Source organism: Triturus cristatus, chromosome 1_2 (genome assembly GCF_964204655.1).
Source record: "Triturus cristatus chromosome 1_2, aTriCri1.1, whole genome shotgun sequence".
NCBI lineage: Eukaryota > Metazoa > Chordata > Amphibia > Caudata > Salamandridae > Triturus > Triturus cristatus.
Window position 1 is genome coordinate 1,085,034,236 of NC_140580.1, and position 19,211 is coordinate 1,085,053,446.

At 45.6% G+C, this 19,211-nt stretch overlaps 1 protein-coding gene across 1 annotated transcript in view; it reads right to left on the reverse strand.

The window, feature by feature from the left end:
• The window catches only part of LOC146868713 (solute carrier family 53 member 1-like), a 401,652-nt gene that overhangs the window by 133,979 nt on the left and 248,462 nt on the right, over positions 1 to 19,211 (reverse strand). Inside the window, exon 7 of the mRNA XM_085624148.1 lies at positions 10,913 to 10,996. Coding sequence (XP_085480274.1) covers positions 10,913 to 10,996 — 84 coding nt within the window. The remainder of the gene's footprint in view (positions 1 to 10,912; positions 10,997 to 19,211) is intronic.

Below are 19,211 nucleotides of genomic sequence, written 5' to 3' on the forward strand. Positions count from 1 at the left end.
GAGTTGGAAAAGGTGTTTTTCCCCTTAAAGTAATTTTGGGGGCCTTTGGAGAACTCCTGTTTCTTGTTATCTCCCCCCTCTTTCCTTAGGGGAGCGCCCTGTCCGGACTTCTGAGAATCTCCTCCAGTCCCCTTCGTGGACACTCGGGTACTTGCCCAAATGTCCGCCTCCTCAGCAAGCTTACGGGGGCAAGTAAGTTTGCTGTCTACCAGGTGTTGCCTCAGCTCGGGAAGGCATTTCTCGAGTAGATGCTCCTTGAGGATTAAGTCATACAACCCTTGATAGTCCTCCACCTCACTACCTTGGACCCACCCTTCCAGGGCTTTCTTGGCAAAATCCAGGAAGTCAACCCAATTTTGTGAGCTCAGCTTGTGGCTACCCCTAAACCTTTGCCGGTATTTCTCCGGGGTCAACCCAAACTTCCTAATGAGCGCCACCTTCATGGCGGGGTAGTCTACCTGTTCCTCCCGGTCTAGGGCCAATAGGGCATCCCTTCCTGTCGGAGGCATGTACCGGTATAATCCACCATCCCAGTGCTTCTCATGGATCCCATGGGCTCTTAAGGAGACTGTAGTAAACTAGTTCTTCTCCCAACATGGCCACTACACCTTCCTCTATGTTTCCACTTACTAAGCCTCCCAGAATGCCTGTGTACATTCTATGTGGTACTTGGAGGTTCCACACTTGTCAGTTGGGGTCTGGTCAGCTGGCGAGGTGTGTTGCTCTGCTGTAACTTAATAAACCTAACTTATAACTACTATGAAGTGTCCTGATGTCTACCTGAACTTACTTACAACATTTTGGCGACGATCTTGGCTGACCAGACCAGACAAGCAGACCAAGAAGAACTGCGCAGCACGAGCAGCACCTCGCACCAAGAACCCAAGAAGGCGTTTCACCTAACTTCAGCAAGAAATAAGTAGTAAAGAAACCTGAAACGCCAGCATATTTCAAGAAACCAAGCAAAACTAAAAGATGATACGAAATCAGTCCATCTGCTTCCAGGAAATTAAGAAGGAAAAGTGCGTAACCGGAGTAACGCCAGAAGATGTGGAAAAACGAAATTTGATGTAGTAAGAAACTAGCTACTGCCAAGACAACTCAAACGAGTGGAATTCCAAGGTTCCTGTCACACTGCTACCGGTAACGGAAATTAAATGAGGAAATCGGCTTCAAGTATTACTAAAAATATATATCTACGAGGGAAAAGACTAATTTGGACGTTCTTGGCACAATGCTCCGTGAGGTGTTGACCGTTTGGTACCAAGAAACATCTCCGTTTGGTAGCTGGTGAGCATTCATGTACTTTCACTCCTTCTTTTGTGTCAATGTGCCTGCTCAGTCGATCTTACCGTTTGTTCAGTCGAGGGATCTTCATGTAGCGCTGTCTTTTTCGTACTGATGACGTGTTAGAACCTCCGTATGTATTAGCGGAGGAGCAGCACGCTCTATGTTCACGTAGTGCGTCCAGCGTAATAACAAAGGATAGCGTCTTGTGGAAACCTTTTCTTGTTGCCAAGATTGAGTGCGTCATCACGCAAAGTAAAACCTAACAACGCAATTTCAGGAAGCCATCTTGTGTTTTTTTCCTTGTGTACTTCGGTCCCTATGGTAACACTAGTTACGGGATCACTACGGTTTTTGCCGTTGCCTGGCGCGAAAACTCGTTTCACTCAAAGACTCGTTTCACTCAAGTGGGGCATTTAGAACTGTACTCAACACTTTACAATATAGGTGTAGGGGTTTGTTACTATGTTTGCCCGATTCATCGCAAGCGCTAACGACGATAGAACAGCCCCGGTGTCAAGCTTGCTGTGAGACTGGTTGTGATGTGAAACTGCACGTCAGTACTATTGTACTACATCGAGAGTGACACCTAGTGGATCTTGTGTGTTTAACGGGGAACCAGAAAAGCCTTTCAATAAGTCAAAGAGATCTTACGAAAAGTAAAACTGTCACCTATTTAAAAATAATAAAGAAGAGATATCTGCACCGACCATAACGTTATTTGATTCCTAGTACAAGCAACTCTTGGGTGGTTCGTTGACAAAACAGACAGTTCACAAAAATGTAAGCGTGAAGAGGCTGTATTTAGTGTTTAGAGTACTGAAGCATCCCATGATAAAAGAGCAAGATATGCAAGCTTTATGGGAGTGGAATAGTCTGAGTTGAAGAACACGCAACTTGATTCAATTAATGGACCCAGTTTGTAGTCGACTCCGGAAGATACCTGTTTAAGTTGAATCTCACTCGTTATAAATAAAATAAAACAATTGTTTGCAAGAGAGGTTGAAGTGCATGGACTACTGAAGCACTTAGGCAGTATAAAAGCACGTAGAACTCGGGAACATGGTGGAGAACCCGGAAGCAAGTTCAAGAGTCCAGATGCGGGTCAGAGCATCATGAACAGGGACAAGCGGCCCACAACTAGTACCTGTTTTACACAAAGAGCCCAGTGACAGGCAAAAAGAGTTCAATTAAGGGAAAGCGAGCCCATATGCGGGCTACTGGACCCAAACCAGGGACAAATGTCCTACAACTGGAAACTGGTCCTAACCATCACTGAGAAGCAATACGAGGACAATATTTCCAGAACCAAAAGGGGTCAAAGGCACAGAAATTAGTAGAAAACTCAGCTTCCAGAGCCAGCTGAGGACTAAGGACTAACTGGAAAAGGACAAAGGAGTGGACAAAGGCCGTCCCAGAACATGGTGTGGGAAAAAAAAAATCGTTCAAGAGGGGACAAAGGTCGTCCTAGGACAAGAAGTAGTAAACTCGTCCAAGAGGGGACAAAGGTGTCCCAGAACAAGAAGTGGACAAAACTTGTCCAAGAGGGGTCAAAGGTATCCCAGAACAAGAAAGGGACAATGGTCGTCTAAGAAGGGACAAAGGTCGTCCCACAACTATGAATGGACAATGGTTGTCCAAGAGTAGGCAAGGACTGGACAAAGGTCATCCAAGAGAGCACAAAGTCTATGACCGGTATGGCGATCAGAAGTGGGTCAGTGGACCCAGAACAGGGTCTTACGTTCCACATCTGGTTGCTGGTCAGGGAGCTCTCAACCTTGTCTGTGAACCAGGAGGGGACAAATTTTCCGAAACTTAAGGTTTCAAAAAAAAAAGAAAAAATCTAATTCTGAGGCGCTCGATCAGAGCAAAGGATCCAATAGTTAAGAAAGAGGTCAAGAACTGGTTAGAGGGATCCAGACCAGACGGGACTTCTAGTTAAAATTATATTTTCAAGTTAACCTTTATCTTCATTTTGGAGCGCAAAACAGGTTGAAGAAAGTGAACTGTCTCTTTATGTTTCTTTTGCTGGTCAAAGACGGATAGGAGGGAGTTGGACTGTCTTTTCCTGTTTTGGTCTGTCTAAGGGGAATAGGTGGTGGTGATACCTATTAGTTGTTTTGGGTGGTGTGTTTCACCTCACATCTCACTCTCAACACTCTTTGCCCTTTAACGCTCGTTTATCTTTTCTATCTTTATTTTAATTTCTATTATTGAGAAGGAGGATGGGTGTGTAATACATTTCTAGATAAAGGAGGAGGTTGTGTAGTAAACAAATGTTCTTCCCCAACATGGCCATTTGCGGTGATTTGTCTTTTCTTGATAAAGGAGGAAGATGTGTAGTAAACTAGTTCTTCTCCCAACATGGCCACTACACCTTCCTCTATGTTTCCACTTACTAAGCCTCCCAGAATGCCTGTGTACATTCTATGTGGTACTTGGAGGTTCCACACTTGTCAGTTGGGGTCTGGTCAGCTGACGAAGTGTGTTGCTCTGCTGTAACTTAATAAACCTAACTTATAACTACTATGAAGTGTCCTGATGTCTACCTGAACTTACTTACAACAGAGACCTCATAGGCTGCCAGCCACTTGGCTATGTCGTCCAAAGAGGAATAACTGGCGACTACGTCCTTTGGTAAATGGGGCCTGGGCTCCCTGGCAATTTCCTTGGACTCGACACCCCCCGGAGTATTGTTAATGGTCTTGAGGTCGAGTTCTCGTAACTTGAACTCATGTTCCATCCTCCTCCCTTCCATCTCCAGCTTGGCCAACTCCCACCTTAACTGTCTTTCCTCTCTCCTGTCGGCTAACTCGGTTTCTGATAACCCTCTTGATGACACACTACTGCCCTCCCTTGAGGCTACCTTGGGGCTGATAGACATCGCACCCACCCCCAGGGGACATTCTGTAATCATCTCCATGACAGTTTCCCTGTCTGATTCCTCCTCCTCTACCGTTCCCTCCGTGTGTGCTTCCACCCAGGCTCGCAGACTAGTACGGAGCTCCTCTCTCTTGGCTCCTCGCCTAACGAACACTCCCCTTTCCTGACAGAACTCCCTGAGCTGTGCCACAGTATAGGTCTCCAGCTCTGACATTTTGAATTCCATTTTTGTCAGTTGAAAGTGTGGACCACCACCCCGAAGTAGGTTATGAAGATAGGAACTTTCTCTGAGGATCACCTCCACCCACCTCCAGGAAAGAATTTTAAAAAAACAAAATCACAGAATTAGAAGGCCGCTGGGAGAATACTCCGGGTGTGTACCTGTGATGCACACTGAATTATTATGAGGTTCACAACAGCACGGCTCGTAATCCCAACCGCTGCCACCAATTTTATGTTGGACCTGCGATGGGCAAACCCAGCACAAAGGGGGGTAGCTTGGCTCGAGTGACAAGGCGGTAGAAGGCTGTTGTGTTAAGCAGGCTATGACCAAATAATAACTCCCTGCACACCACATAAAAAGAAGGACACCACACCACTGTTATAGATAAATAAGTTTCGTTTATGTAAAAGTTCTCTGGGTTGGAAGAAGTTCAATTAGTTAATCACATTCACCTTTCTTACATGGGTTTGATTAGCTGTGTACTGGTTGCGTAGGAATAAATGGTTGGACTCTAATAAATAAATATACTGGATAAATATCAGGATTCAATACATTTGGAATAAATATCAGCAATGACTGGAATAAATATCAGCAAAACATCACAGTTGCATAGCAAGTTAGATACCGATAGTTTCACATAAATATCTCAGGGTCATACTGGTATCGCTGCCACCAATTAATCACTTTCAGGGTAAACACATTTAGATTGCCATTTAATGCGGAATGCGCGCTCTTACAGTTTTTGAAGTGTTCACGGGTTCGGGCTCTCTGGGCACAAGATACTCGTGATAATCCTTTAGTTGCACTTAAGCATATTGCGCGTGTATCTGGAAGATAAAGACATACAATGACTACGGCAATTACACTCCGCGGCCAGCCGGTTTAATACTACTGCGGCCGGAGGAGTCTGTGCGCTTCTGTCAACGCAGGCGGGGTCTCCGAAGGCGGCTTCAGTTCACGAGTCCTCAGACCGTTGAACGGGCTGCCGGAGGGGTCAAACTACCTGCGCGCACAGTTCAAAATTGGAGCCGCACCTCAGTCCCGGAACAATGCGACAACTTCAGGGGAAGAGACGGTCCCACCTCACTTTAGCTGCGCCGGTAAGCGCTCCAGTCGGTATGGCCCTTCTCCCAAGGGCGAAGGGGGGTCCCAGGGTCTCCGCGATCCTCCCTCCGATCTCACTCACGGGGGGGGCTCCCGCCCACAACAACAGTCCCCAAGTCACTCGGGCAGGGCAGAGACGGTACTCTCGCCCAAATGAAGGCCAGCCTTTCCCCGCCCCAGCGCAGCACCTCACCTTCTGTCCACGATCAGCGCTTCGACGGCGGTGGGTTCGGAGACGTCCGAACGCCCGCCAGGAGGCACTTAAGTTGAAGGGGCCCTGTCAAGGGTCGCAGTCGCGATCTCACCACTGGGGGAGGCGGGGAGGCTCTAACTATGGCCAAAGTCTCTGAGGGGCAATTGGGCACTCGCTGGCCAGGTGCTGAAGGCGAGAGGTCACTGCTCGCGCTTCTGACTGGAACGCCAGTCAGGGTCCACGCCAACAACCTCGGCTGTACTTCTGCCTGCGCTATCAGCTGCCTCAGGGGGGGGGGACAGGGCAGGTGTCAATCTGGTGTCAAGTCCTCTTCTATGTTTCTTCTCTTCTCCACTTTTTCTCATCATGGCCGCCAGGGACTGGGCCTTTTATAGCCAGGGCCCTGGGGTGCCAGCACGAGCCAGAAGGTTCTAGAACCTTCCCTGGCTGTGTCAATGACATGGCCCTTCCAAGGTGTCTTTTTGGTCATTAGGAGCCACCATACTGGGCTTCCTAAGGCAGCCATTTTGTGTACTTGTAACTTCTGAGGGGATTCCTGTCAGGTTTGCAGGTTACACAAAGTGCGCCAAAACCTCCAAAGGGTCAGAGGTCAGAAGGACTCCAATGGGAGTCACTCTCATAGGGGACAATGGTGTCCACCATTTTAGGGTTGACAACCTCAGTGTGTAATGCCACCGGTTCCGTCAGGCGCCTTGTACATAGGTGCCAGGAACTTGGTGAGCAACTGAGCGTCAAGGAGCATCTAACCCCATGGGACAACACACAAAAAGGTCCTGGTAGACAAATAAAAAGCGACAAATTTTAGGAGGCACGGGGGAACAAAATAAATCATGGTGTGAGGGGACTCTCAGAAGCAGACAGGTCTAACAGTCAGCATCCATCTTTTAAATCCTAACTTTTGCCATTGAGAATATACTATTTTTGAGGTTGAGATACTGGGAGCCTGATTTTTGCCAAAAAATGTTGATCTGCACAGCACAATTTTATGACTTTGCACAGGTGCAGAATTACAAGGTTTGGGAATTCACAAAATGTTCTAGAAGTTCCCTTGGAAGCAGCACTAGTAATGGGGCCTGATTTAGAGTTTGACGGATGTGATACTCTGCCACAAATGTGATAGATATCCTATCTGCCGTTTTACAAGTACCATAGGATATAATGCATTTGTAATATGTTGGATGGGATGTCCATCACGATAAGGCAAGGTGGGCAAGATGAGAAGCTCCAGTGGGAAAGAACTGCTACCTTGTAACCTCTTCAGTTGAAGGAATTCTACTGCCGTAGTTTTTCTCACCATGTGCATCTTTGCACTTTTGTTGTTTCTCTCCCTTCCTGGTTTGGCTGTTTAGCTTCCATTATCCTGTCCTGCAATGCTCACTCGTGATCCTCAGGTCTGCTTCACTGAAGTCCCAACTGCTACTGTTTCTTCCTCATCTAAGTGTGATATTCTGGTACCTTTTGAGTCCATTATATGAGACCATCAGATAACATTAAACAATATATAGGCCAGTTGGGCCATGACTGTCTGTCCTCTAGCTCTGAGGGGGACAAACAGTGGGCTGATACATTGCTCCATGCCATAGACAACGCAGGTGATGGTTCTCCTTGGGGACAACACTCTCTTGCCACTGGTGCTTCCTCAATGTCTTCCTTATTTTTATCTTCAATTTTTGGGCTTCCTCCAATGCTCTGAGGGCAATGTGATAATACTCCTTCTTGGACTACTTGTTTAGCTTGAATCCTCTTTGCTTGCACATGCTCCTAAGCCATCCTAATGCTGTCCACGTACCAAGATCCACCTCCATGTTCTCAAAACTTAGGGTGCAAACATTGACGGCAAGAATGAATTTAGTAAAAAATCAAAAATGACTCAACTAAGACCAAATGCCAATTAAAAAACAGAATAATTCAATTATTGATGTCAATTTAAAATTCAACATTAATCACAGCATGGTACTGCAAATCCCAAGTCCTGGATCCAACCGCTGAACACTATCGTAAGAAATTGGATTATTATTTGGGGTGGATGAATACCCACTTAAAGGGATAATCAGAGCCCTTTTCAGGTTAAATCCTCAAAGTCATTATATAAAACTGTGAAAATTCAATAATGGGAAATGGAGATATGAATGTTTAAAGTTTTAAGTAGTTGTCAATGATAGTCCTTTGCCACTGTAGAGTAGGACCTAAGCGCAATTTGAAGCTGGTAGTAATGAATCGCGGGTTGGATACGCCAACCAGGTTCTTCCAGGTCAAAGATTTTCCCTCTAATTTAAGCACTTAATTCACACTCCAAAATAATAGTACATTTCTAAAGCCCACAAGGACCTCAGGGGAGGCACTTAAGGACTCACATGCTGTCAGGAAGAAGCCAACAGCAGGGTCCAGTCCAGGTCCACTTGCCATTGGTCAGCTAGGTAGTTACAGGAAAGGCCTCTTGCAGCTTCTTGTATCACAGTAGCTTGAAGAGGAGGTCAGCCTTATGACCCTCGGAGTCCACTTCTTTCTTCTGGGTGCAGGAGGGAGCATGTTGAGTCCTTCAGGGCTTCTCTCAGATCACAAGCAGCAGCTTCAGTCCTCTTCTGTCCTTCCTCAAGTCCAGAAGTGTTCTGACGTGGGTGCCTAGAGATGTCCGATTTATGCCTAGGACAAGCTAGGGCATGGAAATAACTCCTAGGCATGCCCTAACCAATCAAAAGTTCTCGAGGCCAACCCTACACACTTAGGGCATTTTCAAGATGGCGAAAGTCTTTTGCCACATTAAACTTGGGCTCTGATGCTGGAAGTGTGTATTGGGAGTGTGCTAAGTTAATACTAGTGTCCTTCCACATCTAAAATCAAATTCCAGTTTCAAGCAGTCACAGCACCCCCAATAAACTCAAAGCCATATGTCTGGTAGAACAAAAGCAGGGTTTCCAGCAACCAGACAATGGATATGCAGGAATTGCCTTGACATACTGTCTCCTTCCTTTCAAGCGTGCTGCAAGCGTTATATTTAAGACAGTCAGAATTTAACAGTCCAGCAGGATCTGACACTGTATTGTCAAAGAAGATGCCCATAGCGTTCACCCTGCATATTCTGTGAGGTTCAGTGGGTTCATCTCTACCTATTCAGGTCTGCCTATTGTTTGCCCCTGAAAGGCATTTAACACCTTTTCACACATATTCAAATGCTAATCACTGGCTGGGAGAAGGTGGAGAGCAAATGCAAATTAACTTCCAGGAAGTTCATGCAGGGAAAAGGTAACTCTGTATAAGCTATTTTTCCTTAATTTTTATTAACATCAGGCTTCACTATTGAATTGGATTTTAACTATTAAAAATTGCAGTATATTAAATGTTCTTGTTAGTCCCATTCCCAGATACAGTACTATGATTGTAATCTGTACTCTGTTTTTGTACATAGGACAGCTCGGCCTGCCGCAGTGTAAAATTGCTTTTGGTTGCTAGTCATTGTAAGAACATGTTAACATTAGATTTCTACATGTCCTACTTTTAAATACCACACAACCTGCCTTGTGGCCTACAAGGCCTAAATTGGGGTGAATTATTAATATTTAAAGGAAAATATTTTGACCTGTAAAAAGAGTTTATTTTGGCAGGTCAAACTGCAGTATTTACACTTCTTCCATCAGGCTACAATGGTAGGCCTGAAGCTATGTTTGCACTGCCACTGTAGTGGAAAGCACAATTAGTGCTGCAGTCCACTAGTGATATGTATACACCTAGGGCCAGATGTACAAAAAACTCGGTCTGCGATTTCCTAATTGCAAATTTTTGCGATTCGCAATTAGGAAATCGCAAGCACCCATGTGCAATTGTGTCTTAAACACATTTTGCAATTCCCAGTGGGTCTTAAAGAGACCTACCTTATTAATATTCATGTGGTAGGTCTTACTTTGTGACCCATTGGGAATGGCCTGCACTCACAGGGATGGTGGCCTGCTGGGGTCAGCAGACCACCATGTCTGTTATTGCTTTTTAAATGAAGCAATTGTTTTTGTAATGCAGCCCATTTTCCTGAAAGGAAAACAAGATGGATTTCTAAACCAAAAATGGAAAGCTACCTTTTCATTTTTAAGAGCAGGCAGTGGTCCATGGGACCACTGCCTGCTCTTAAAAAATGTTGGTGCCCACATTAACAAAGGGGAAGGAGTCCCTTGGGGACCCCTTTACATTTGCAACTGGGTTACCACCAACTTTAAGTTGGTGGTAACTGTGAATGTTTTGTGACTGCATTCCCATTTGCAAAACATTCCTACATACCATTGCGAGTCGCTATTAGGAAGCGACGCCCATAACACGCCCCATCCTAATAGCAACTTGCAAACCCTTTTTTGCGAGTTGGTTATAGGTTACTGACTCGCAAAATAGGGTTGGTACATGCCAAAAGTCATTTTGCTGGTCTGCAAGTGGTAAAAGGCTTCATACATCTGGACCTTAGAGTATGCAATTCTACCATGTTTAAAGGGGGAGCAGCAGGGGCGTAATAATAGGGCTCCGCATCCCCTGCGGGCAATGGGGCCCCAATACTTCAAGGGGCCCCAAACCTTCAGGGTGGCCACACAAGGCCAATATACATCTATGAGACATACTGATTATGGTTTTATCTTAATTTAGCTTTAACCTGCTGGTATTGGCCATTTTGAAACTATGCCAGAGTTCCCAGAATATGTATTTTCCATTTCCCGGTAAGCAAAAATTGCATTTCATCACGCGTTTCAATAGCAAAGCCATTTGGAATTCCCATTGTCTTTAGCTTCTCTACAGGTGATTCTGCAAAAACATTGAGGCTTTAAAATCACCCATATTCATGCGGGCACTCAGTCCCTTGTTCTGTTGTCCAAACATGCCTTTAGTCAGTAGGGCGGGCAGTACATGAATGATGTCTACACTGAATGAATGATGAATCCACTGGGATTTGTAGACCTCTGATGCTTGTTACAATTTCTGGTACCCAGCACATATGAAGATGCTAATTTGAAGCATTGTCCAACCTTGGTCCACAAGGACTGGGCAGTGCTGGCATGCGCCCAGCTCCTGTGGTCCTATGATGGACAATTGCAATTTGGCATTCTCTTTAAGCCCCTTATTCATTGGTAATCAGTGATGAGTCACACCATGCAGTATTCCTTGTGCGACTAAACTTGAAAAACAACCATTGGAGGCCAACCTTCTCAGTTCATTTTAAAGGAACCTACCTGGGCTGCTCCAAGCGGTGGGACCCTGAGTCTTTTCATGGCTTTCTGTCTGTCTCCTCCTTCCAGCTGAGTGGTGACTAGAGACTTCACACAGAGAGAAACAGAGTGTTAATGGTTTGCACTCATTTTATAACAAAGACATTTAAAGTGTTGCGTAAGACAGTATCTACGTTTCATGAATCTATGACAGCACACACTGAAAAAATAACCTGTTGTTTTTGTCTTTAAAGCCCAAGAATCAAGAATTGTTAGCACAATTTATATCTTCAAAACACACTGTATGAGGTTGGTTGTTTCTACAAACTTCTGATTTTAGCCCTAAAATGCAGCCTCAGTTGAGAATTAGATGGAAATGATGGGTTTGTTTATGTTTAAGATTGTGTGATATATATGTAGATGATGTTCATCGAGTTGCTACAGTAGATTGCCATGGCACTACCATCTGACAGAGTATGAAGACAGAAAAGGGCCATCGGGTAAAAAGGTAAGGATTGTCCATCAGTGGTAAAGTTTGTGTAATCACTTGTTTGTGAGGCACTTTGTGCTTGTGACAGGTAATGTCCCTGCACACAGGTAGCCGTGGAATACGAGAAAAAGAGGCCCTACACTGAAACCACTTTTGCCAATCCTCATCGCAGTAGCTTTTGGCCACAAGTAGCAGCTGTGGATGCAGGGCCTGGACTGCATTCAGACCATGCTCCCAACTTACAGTGCTCCATTGCGCATGTGCTTCAGCCAAGGGCAACAGGGATTGGCCACAGGGTATGGCCGGCTTGTGGCCAGGAACTTTCACCCTACCCACTGTCTAGCACTGTCTCTGTGAACGGGATGGTTGTAGGGCTTGGCTTGTGTCTAGGCTCTGTGCCCACACCAGAAGGTGGACACCTCCCTCCACTGCTCACAACTTGGGATTATCGTAATGCCTGACCTGTGCCTAGGCCCCAAATCCACACCCATTGGGCAATCAGTCCCTACTACATGTGGCCCTCTGAACCGGCTGTGCACGGTTCTGGACTTTGTTGAGCGAGTGATAAAAAGTTGTGTCTAGGAAGTACCGTTGGATGCATGTGTGTACTATAGTTATGGGACCAAGTTATTGCTCTATTGAAGGGATGTTATTATTTCTTTCTAATGTATTATGTTGGATATTGCTGTGTGAAATGTGCTGTTGTGTGCGTAGTGGCCCACAATTATGTGGCACATTTGTGCTGCACTGAGTTGTGTCTAGCTGAGTGGCGTTATAAAACCATCGGCCCCTCCCTTCTAAATATGGTAAGTGGGTCATCATCACCCCCTCAAATCATCCTTGGTCTCCATCTATCTCCTTTGTGAGGCCTTTCAGGATCGAGCTGTCCCTAAGGTTACACTACAAAACCAAACTACAGACATAGACCTTGTCAGCAGAACTATCTCTCAAATTAACAGATTTGACAGCCTGAGACCTTAACTGCTTCTGAAGATGCAAATATCTCCTGCATGACTGTTAAAACATCAGATAGCTCAGTGAGTTGTCCAGGATCACTCCCTGAAACATCACCAGGGCAGTTGAGATAACCCATCTCAATCCAAGCCCACGGATGTCTTTCAGCTCCCGAATTCTCAATGCTTCAATGAATGCTGAATCAGAGAGTTTTAATGCTGAGATTCCAATCTAGCTGTTTTGATTACTTCCATCAGGTTCAGTTGTGCATCATATCTGCTTCATGGATGCTGCATTAATACTCAGCCTCAAGCATAATCTTGCTCAGTGACTATGGAAAACTTTTTTTTCTTACCTCTCTTTTAAAACATTTGACAGACTCCAAGTACTCTCTGTGTACTGCGTGTTTTTCCCACCCGTACAACACTGGTGAAATTATGCATATCTGAATATGTGGTGAATGTCGCTAAATCCAATAGCAAACGGAGTAATTTAGGCCATCACTGAGAAAAGGTTGGACCATTTGCGGGAATACCATAGTTTTGCGACTGTGTTACTGCAACGAGTAATAGTGCATTACACAAAAACGTAGTTTTAAATGGGGACTAATGAAAGACTGGTGTTGTTTTTGCTTATTTTTCTTTATTTACAGGTGAAGCTTTAACATGGCTATTCCATGTAATGAAGTGATGTTGCAGAATTTCCTGATGTGAAAATTTCACTTTTTCTCTAATTACAAAAATTCAATGCTTGGAAATCCACTTACCACACATTTAACACAATGTTAAAACTGCCCTTTCAGACACATCAGACTATTGTTTTAGCTAAATAAATTATTATAAAGTATTCATATGTGGGGAAGCTTTAAGCCAAGACAACTTGTGTGAGCATACTCCAGAAACCACCCTTCCCTCCAGCTACGAAAGCTGGCACACCATCACAGCCTGGACCCCGGCCACTACCAAAGACCCCACCACGACCATGAAGGGCACCAACTCAAGAGACCCTACAGACCCCTGCCCTCTGCACATCTTCCACAGAGCTGCCACTGCCATAGCGCCCCAGCTCCGTAGCACCATCAACGCTACCTTCAAGCATGGCACCTTCACAGATGACTGGAAATGAGCAGATATCAAGCTCCTCTTCAAAAAACTCTCTGCAGACCCGACAGACCTAAAGAACTACCGACCCATCTCTCTCCTTCCCTTCGCAGCCAAAGTCACAGAGAAGATCGTCAACGCTCAGTTGACAAACTTCATCCAAGAGAACGCCATCCTCAACCCCTTCCAACCTGGATTCCGCAGCAACCACAGCACCGAGACCGCCCTCCTCACTGCCACAGACAATATCCGCACGCTCGTCGACCAAGGCCACACTGCAGCCCTCATCCTGCTCGACCCCTCTGTGGCCTTCGACACCGTCTCCCACCGCACCCTCGCAGCCTGACTCCACTACGCCAGAATCCAGGAAACCGCCCTCGACTGGCTCCGCTCCTTCTTCGCTGGCAGAACCCAAACGATCAGGCTCTTGCCTTCCCTCTCTGAACCCACAGAGATCAACTGTGGAGTACCACAAGGATCCTCGTTCAGTCCCACGTTCTTCAACATCTGCATGGCCCCTCTTGCTGCCATCATCAGACAGCATGGACTCAGCATTGTATCCTATGCCAACAACACCCAGCTCATCCTCTCCCTCACGAAGGACCCCAAAACCACCAGACTCCGCTTCCAAGATGGTGTGAAAGACGTCGCAGCTTGGATGAGCAGCAGCTGTCTGAAACTCAAGTCGAAGAAGACAGAAGTCCTAGTCCTCGGACCCTCCCCATCTGCATGGCAAAACTCCTGGTGGCTCTCCGCCCTTGGCACCCCTCCCAGCCCCACGGACCACGCCCGGAACCTCGGCATCATACTCAACTCCTCCCTCACCAGGACCCGACAGATGACTGTCGTCACCTCCACCTGCTTCAACACCCTCCGCATCCTCTGCAAGACCTTCAAGTGGATCACCCCGAAGCCAGAGAGACCATCACCCACACACTCATAATAAGTAGACTGGACTACCGAAATGCCCTCTACGCTGGAATCAACAAATCCCTGCTACACAAACTCCAGACCATCCAGAACACCACGGCCAGACTTGTCATCTGTATCCCATGACATGAGCACATCACCCAACACCTACAAGACCTCCACTGGCTCCCCTTCGAGAAGAGAGTAACCTTCAAACTACTCACCCACGCCTACAAATCCCTCCACAACCCCGGACCTACATACCTCAACGATAGAGTCTCCTTCCACGCACCCAAAAGGATCTTCCGCTCTGCTGACCTAACCCTGGCAGAAACCCCTCGCATCCACAGAACCAGAATGGGGTGAAGAGCCTTCTCCTACATCACAGCCAAAAGCTGGAACGAGTTCCCAGTCAACATCAGACTCTTCCCTACTCTGCACACATCAGGAAGAGCCTCAAAACCTGGCTCTTCAGCTGACCGGAGCTCCACCCCTCCAGTGCCTTGAGACCCTTACGGGTGAGTAGCGTGATTTAAACCCCCTGATTGATTGATTGATTGATTGATTGATTGATTGAAGAGTCTTCCTCCAGTGACAACTACACTGCCACTAATAGCTTGCTTTCTGCCACCACAGCATGCAGCATTTGACAATGGCTCAGCCCGCTTTGACCAGTGGCTCCCCTCACTGTGGGTGATAGTATTTTTCTTGTGCAGAATTTGCATACCTGCCATAAAGGTCATTCCCTATAGTGATATGTCTTAAAGTCCAATGGTCCTTTGAAAAAAAATAGATTGTTCACATTTATAAGCTTTCATTTCATTTTTTGTATTTTTTAAGGGATCATCAGCTCCCCACAAGCTGCTAGCAGGATGGTTACTATTGTTAAACGGGTGCCACATCTTGTAGTGACCCTGCATTACTGTCATATTTGAATTTTTGTTATTACTCTTTACATTACATGATGGCCGATGCATTGGTTTGAAATATGTAAATCATCTTGGAATAGTAAAAAAAATATTAAAGTTGGCAAAAATATTCCTAGACGGCCACTTGTACATGCTTACGGAAGGAAAGTAATATCTGAATTATTTTCCAATCTTTTCTCATTAGTTTCTTGTCTAAGATGGTCGACATATTTGAACCAAAGCATGGGCTGTCCAGGATATGAACATTTATAATAAAATATGTCAACACGCATTGGCAAAGCTGGTGGCTCAGTGGCTGAAAAGTCAGACCGATTGGCTTTGTCAATGCTTGTTTCTAACACAACCTAGCATTGATGAGGGCCTTAAAGTCGAATTTCATGGATGATGCACCTGTATCCTGATGGGCCAAAGCATGTTTGTGTCATCAGATTAACAGTGACGTTCATGGCTGTAACCTGTTTGGCACACCCCAGCATTTTCCCTAGCGCTGGTGCTAAATTTAGCTGCCTAGCACCCACGCAGGCACCCTTGCACCATAATGGCCAAATACACATGCACACTTAGGTTTCTACAACCCAACTGGGAAAACCCCACAGATTCCCTGACCTGAGCCAAGCATCTTCTCAGCCCGTTCAGGCCAATGCTGCACTATACAGCGTGAGGGGTTGGATGGAAGTCTGTGACACTGTCCCAGTGCCTGCTGGGACATGGAAGTTAACTGAGAAGTGACTCAAGGCTGGAGGAAGCCAGCAGTTTAAGGTAAGTGTTTTTATGTATTCCTTTTTATTTATTACCCCTCCTGCGCTCCCCCTCTACCCACCCTACCACCTATTAATTGTGTCAGCTGCCACTGCACCAAAATTTCAGTGGGAACGATATGCCTAGACATGGGTCCTGTGTTCGCTACGCCACTGGTTTTAAGCTAGCCTGGCTGATGCGGGGTGATGCCCCAAAAACCGGTCCCAGGATGCTTGTTTTCCAGGGCCAGGGAGGACCTGGCCTGGCAGTTCGAGCTGGACTGTTTACATGGGGAACATGGTCAAGGCTGATTTGTATATGGCTGGGTCCAAACTGCAATTGCGTGGCAAGCAAAATAACAATGGATTAAAACCAGATCTGTGTCTGGGGGCGAATGTTTGTCAATGCTTAAAATTCCGTCCATCATCTTTTTGTGTTGCATTTGGCAAAAAATCTGCCCGCCATTATCTGTCCCATGTTTTAAATGCAATCATAAGGGGCGTTTTGTAAGAGTTTGCAGAAACACACGCAAACCATTGGTATCTCATGTGGATGAAACCTAATTCACAGCATGTAATAAGGAGGTATGTGTTGCTGGTAATGAATTGGTTGAAGCTGATGAGGAGGTGATGGGAGAGTTGAAACTTGAATGCAGGAAACAGCCATTTTGCAATGTGAGGATAAATAGTGTCAATGTATGCCTAAATGTGGATTCAGGGTCACCTTTTACATTAATTGTCCATGATGTCTTCTCTAAGTTCAAACCATAACAATTTTAACCATCCAACATGAAAATGTGTTCTTATGCTGGGAAAAGGATTGAATTTAAGGGCCAATTTGATAGCCTGTTAAAATTTGAAGAAACAGCAGTTCGCAGGGTATTGTTTGTGGCAAAGGGGGGTTCATATCTATTGGGATGGCATGATCAAGGAGAATCAGACATAATTCTGGACCCCACTTATCCTAATTGTGTGAGGTCAAGGTCCAATTTGATGCCGATTTGTATGAGTGCGTCTTCTGCCAACGTTTGGGTTGAAAAGTTTCCCAAAGTATTTATCGAGCAATTGGGAAAATTGTCTCGATTCAAGCACAAATTCACATTGAGAATGGGTTCTGTCCCTGTAGATCACACGGTGTGCAGGGTACCGTTGTTATTGAGAAACGATCTGCACAAGGAACTAGATAAGCTGTGCAGTTTAGATGTAATCAAGCCCATTGAAAGCTCAGAATGGCTGGCCCCAATGGTCATAGCGTTTAAGAGTGACAATACTTTACGCCTGTGTGTTGATTTACGTGACCTCAACTGGAATATTTGGGTGGACGGAAACCCCAGCCCAACATAAGTGATATGTTGAGTACTTTGGAGGGTGGCGACAATATTTACCACCTTGTTTAGTTTTGTGCAAAGAACCTCGCTTGTGACTCCAGAAGATGTGTTCCATTTCAAACGCATGCCCTTCAGACTTGCATCTGCTTCACCCATCTTTCAAAGGCTTATGAAGGAGATATTCAAGGATTGTGAGGGGGTCCGATATTTTCAGGGCAACATTTTGATTTGTGCTCAAAATCTTCAACAGTTTAGGTATATTGTAGGGGAAAAGAGTGACTTTAACCCCTTCAGTGCCCATGACGAGATGGTCTCGTCATGGGCCGCGGTTACGCTGTGCCCATGACGAGACCATCTCGTCATGAACCCCGCCCGCTAATGAAACGCCCGGCACAGGGCGTGGAAAGGGCGGGGCACTGAAGAGGTTAAGGGAGGACAAGTGTAAATTAGAACAGCCGGGAGTAGACTATTTAGGTCATCAGATATCCAAAGAGGGCATCAGTCCCAAAATGAAGCTGCTTAAGGCCATGGAGGAATCACCTGTTCCCTGTAACAAAGACTAATTGAAATCCTTCTTGAGCTTAGCCAAGTGTTACTTGAAATTTGTGCGCCATTTCGCGAACAAAACCAGTCCTCTCAGGGATTTGTTGAAGAAAGGGGTATTGTTTGTGTGGATTGATGAGTGCCAAGTGGCGTTCAACAAGGTGCTGTCTGACATTGTATAGGCTGGTCCTTTGAAATTGTTTTACACAAGAGACAGTAGTATCATAGTTACTGATGCTAGCAACTTTAGGTTGGGTTCAGTACTCATGCAGAAAAGGAGTGATGGGACAGAGGATGTGGTAGCCTTCGCCTCCCGAGCACTTGGGGGGGCATGGGAGGCAGAACATATGTACTCATCCACTGAGAAGGAAGTTTTGACACTATGATGGGGAACTCACCATTTCCGCACATATGTATGGGTAGTTCCTTTCCTGTTAAGAATGGACCACAAACTGTTGAGTTGTTTAGCACAAAAAGGGGTGACAAGGCTACACCCAGGATTGCAAAATGGAAACATCACTTACAAGAATGTATTTATGATATTGAATATGATCCTGGCAAGATGAACATTACTGCTGACTTATTGTCCAGAATGTCTTTAGATACTTCAGTTGGGGATGTGGAAGTGGCAGGTGATGGAGATAACGAAGAGGTGTGCTTGGCCAATTCTATCAACAGTGTGTTTCAAGGAACATTGGAAGAGAATAAATGGAAAGCGGAGTAATGCAAGGATCCTGTTCTTAGCAAAGTGATTTCAAGGGTTACACCAGGGTGACCCAACCGTAGGTCTCTGGATGAGAATTTCATACCATATGGGCATGTAGCACATTAATTGACGTGTGAAGAGGGACTCCTGAGGAGGCTAGGTCAGTTGGTATCTCGTACTAGTTTGAGGCAAAACATGTTGGAATTTACCCGTGAAGGTCACAGTGGTGCAAGAGCGATGAAACACAGGGTACATGAAGATTTCTGGTGTCCTAGGGTTGACAGAGTTGTGGAAAGTTTTGTGCTTGACTGTGAGCCTTGTGTCTTTTGTGATAAATCTCAGGTGACCCAACCTACCCCAATTGACCCTGTGAGTTCTCCTTTAATTCCATGGGCAAAAGTGGCTAAATTTGCCTTCAAAATTGTATTGTTACCAAAGCAATTTTAGGAGAAAAATATTAAGGTTCTAAATGGGCCTTGGCTAAAAAATTCACAGAGTTGGAGGAATTCGGGAATTCTGCGCCCCTCCTGTAATAGAGAGTTCCCGGTGAATTCTGGCATCCAATGGAATTCTTTTTCAGTTGGCATGTGCAAGGCTTGTTTTGGAGTGCGCTAGCAAGTGCCACGG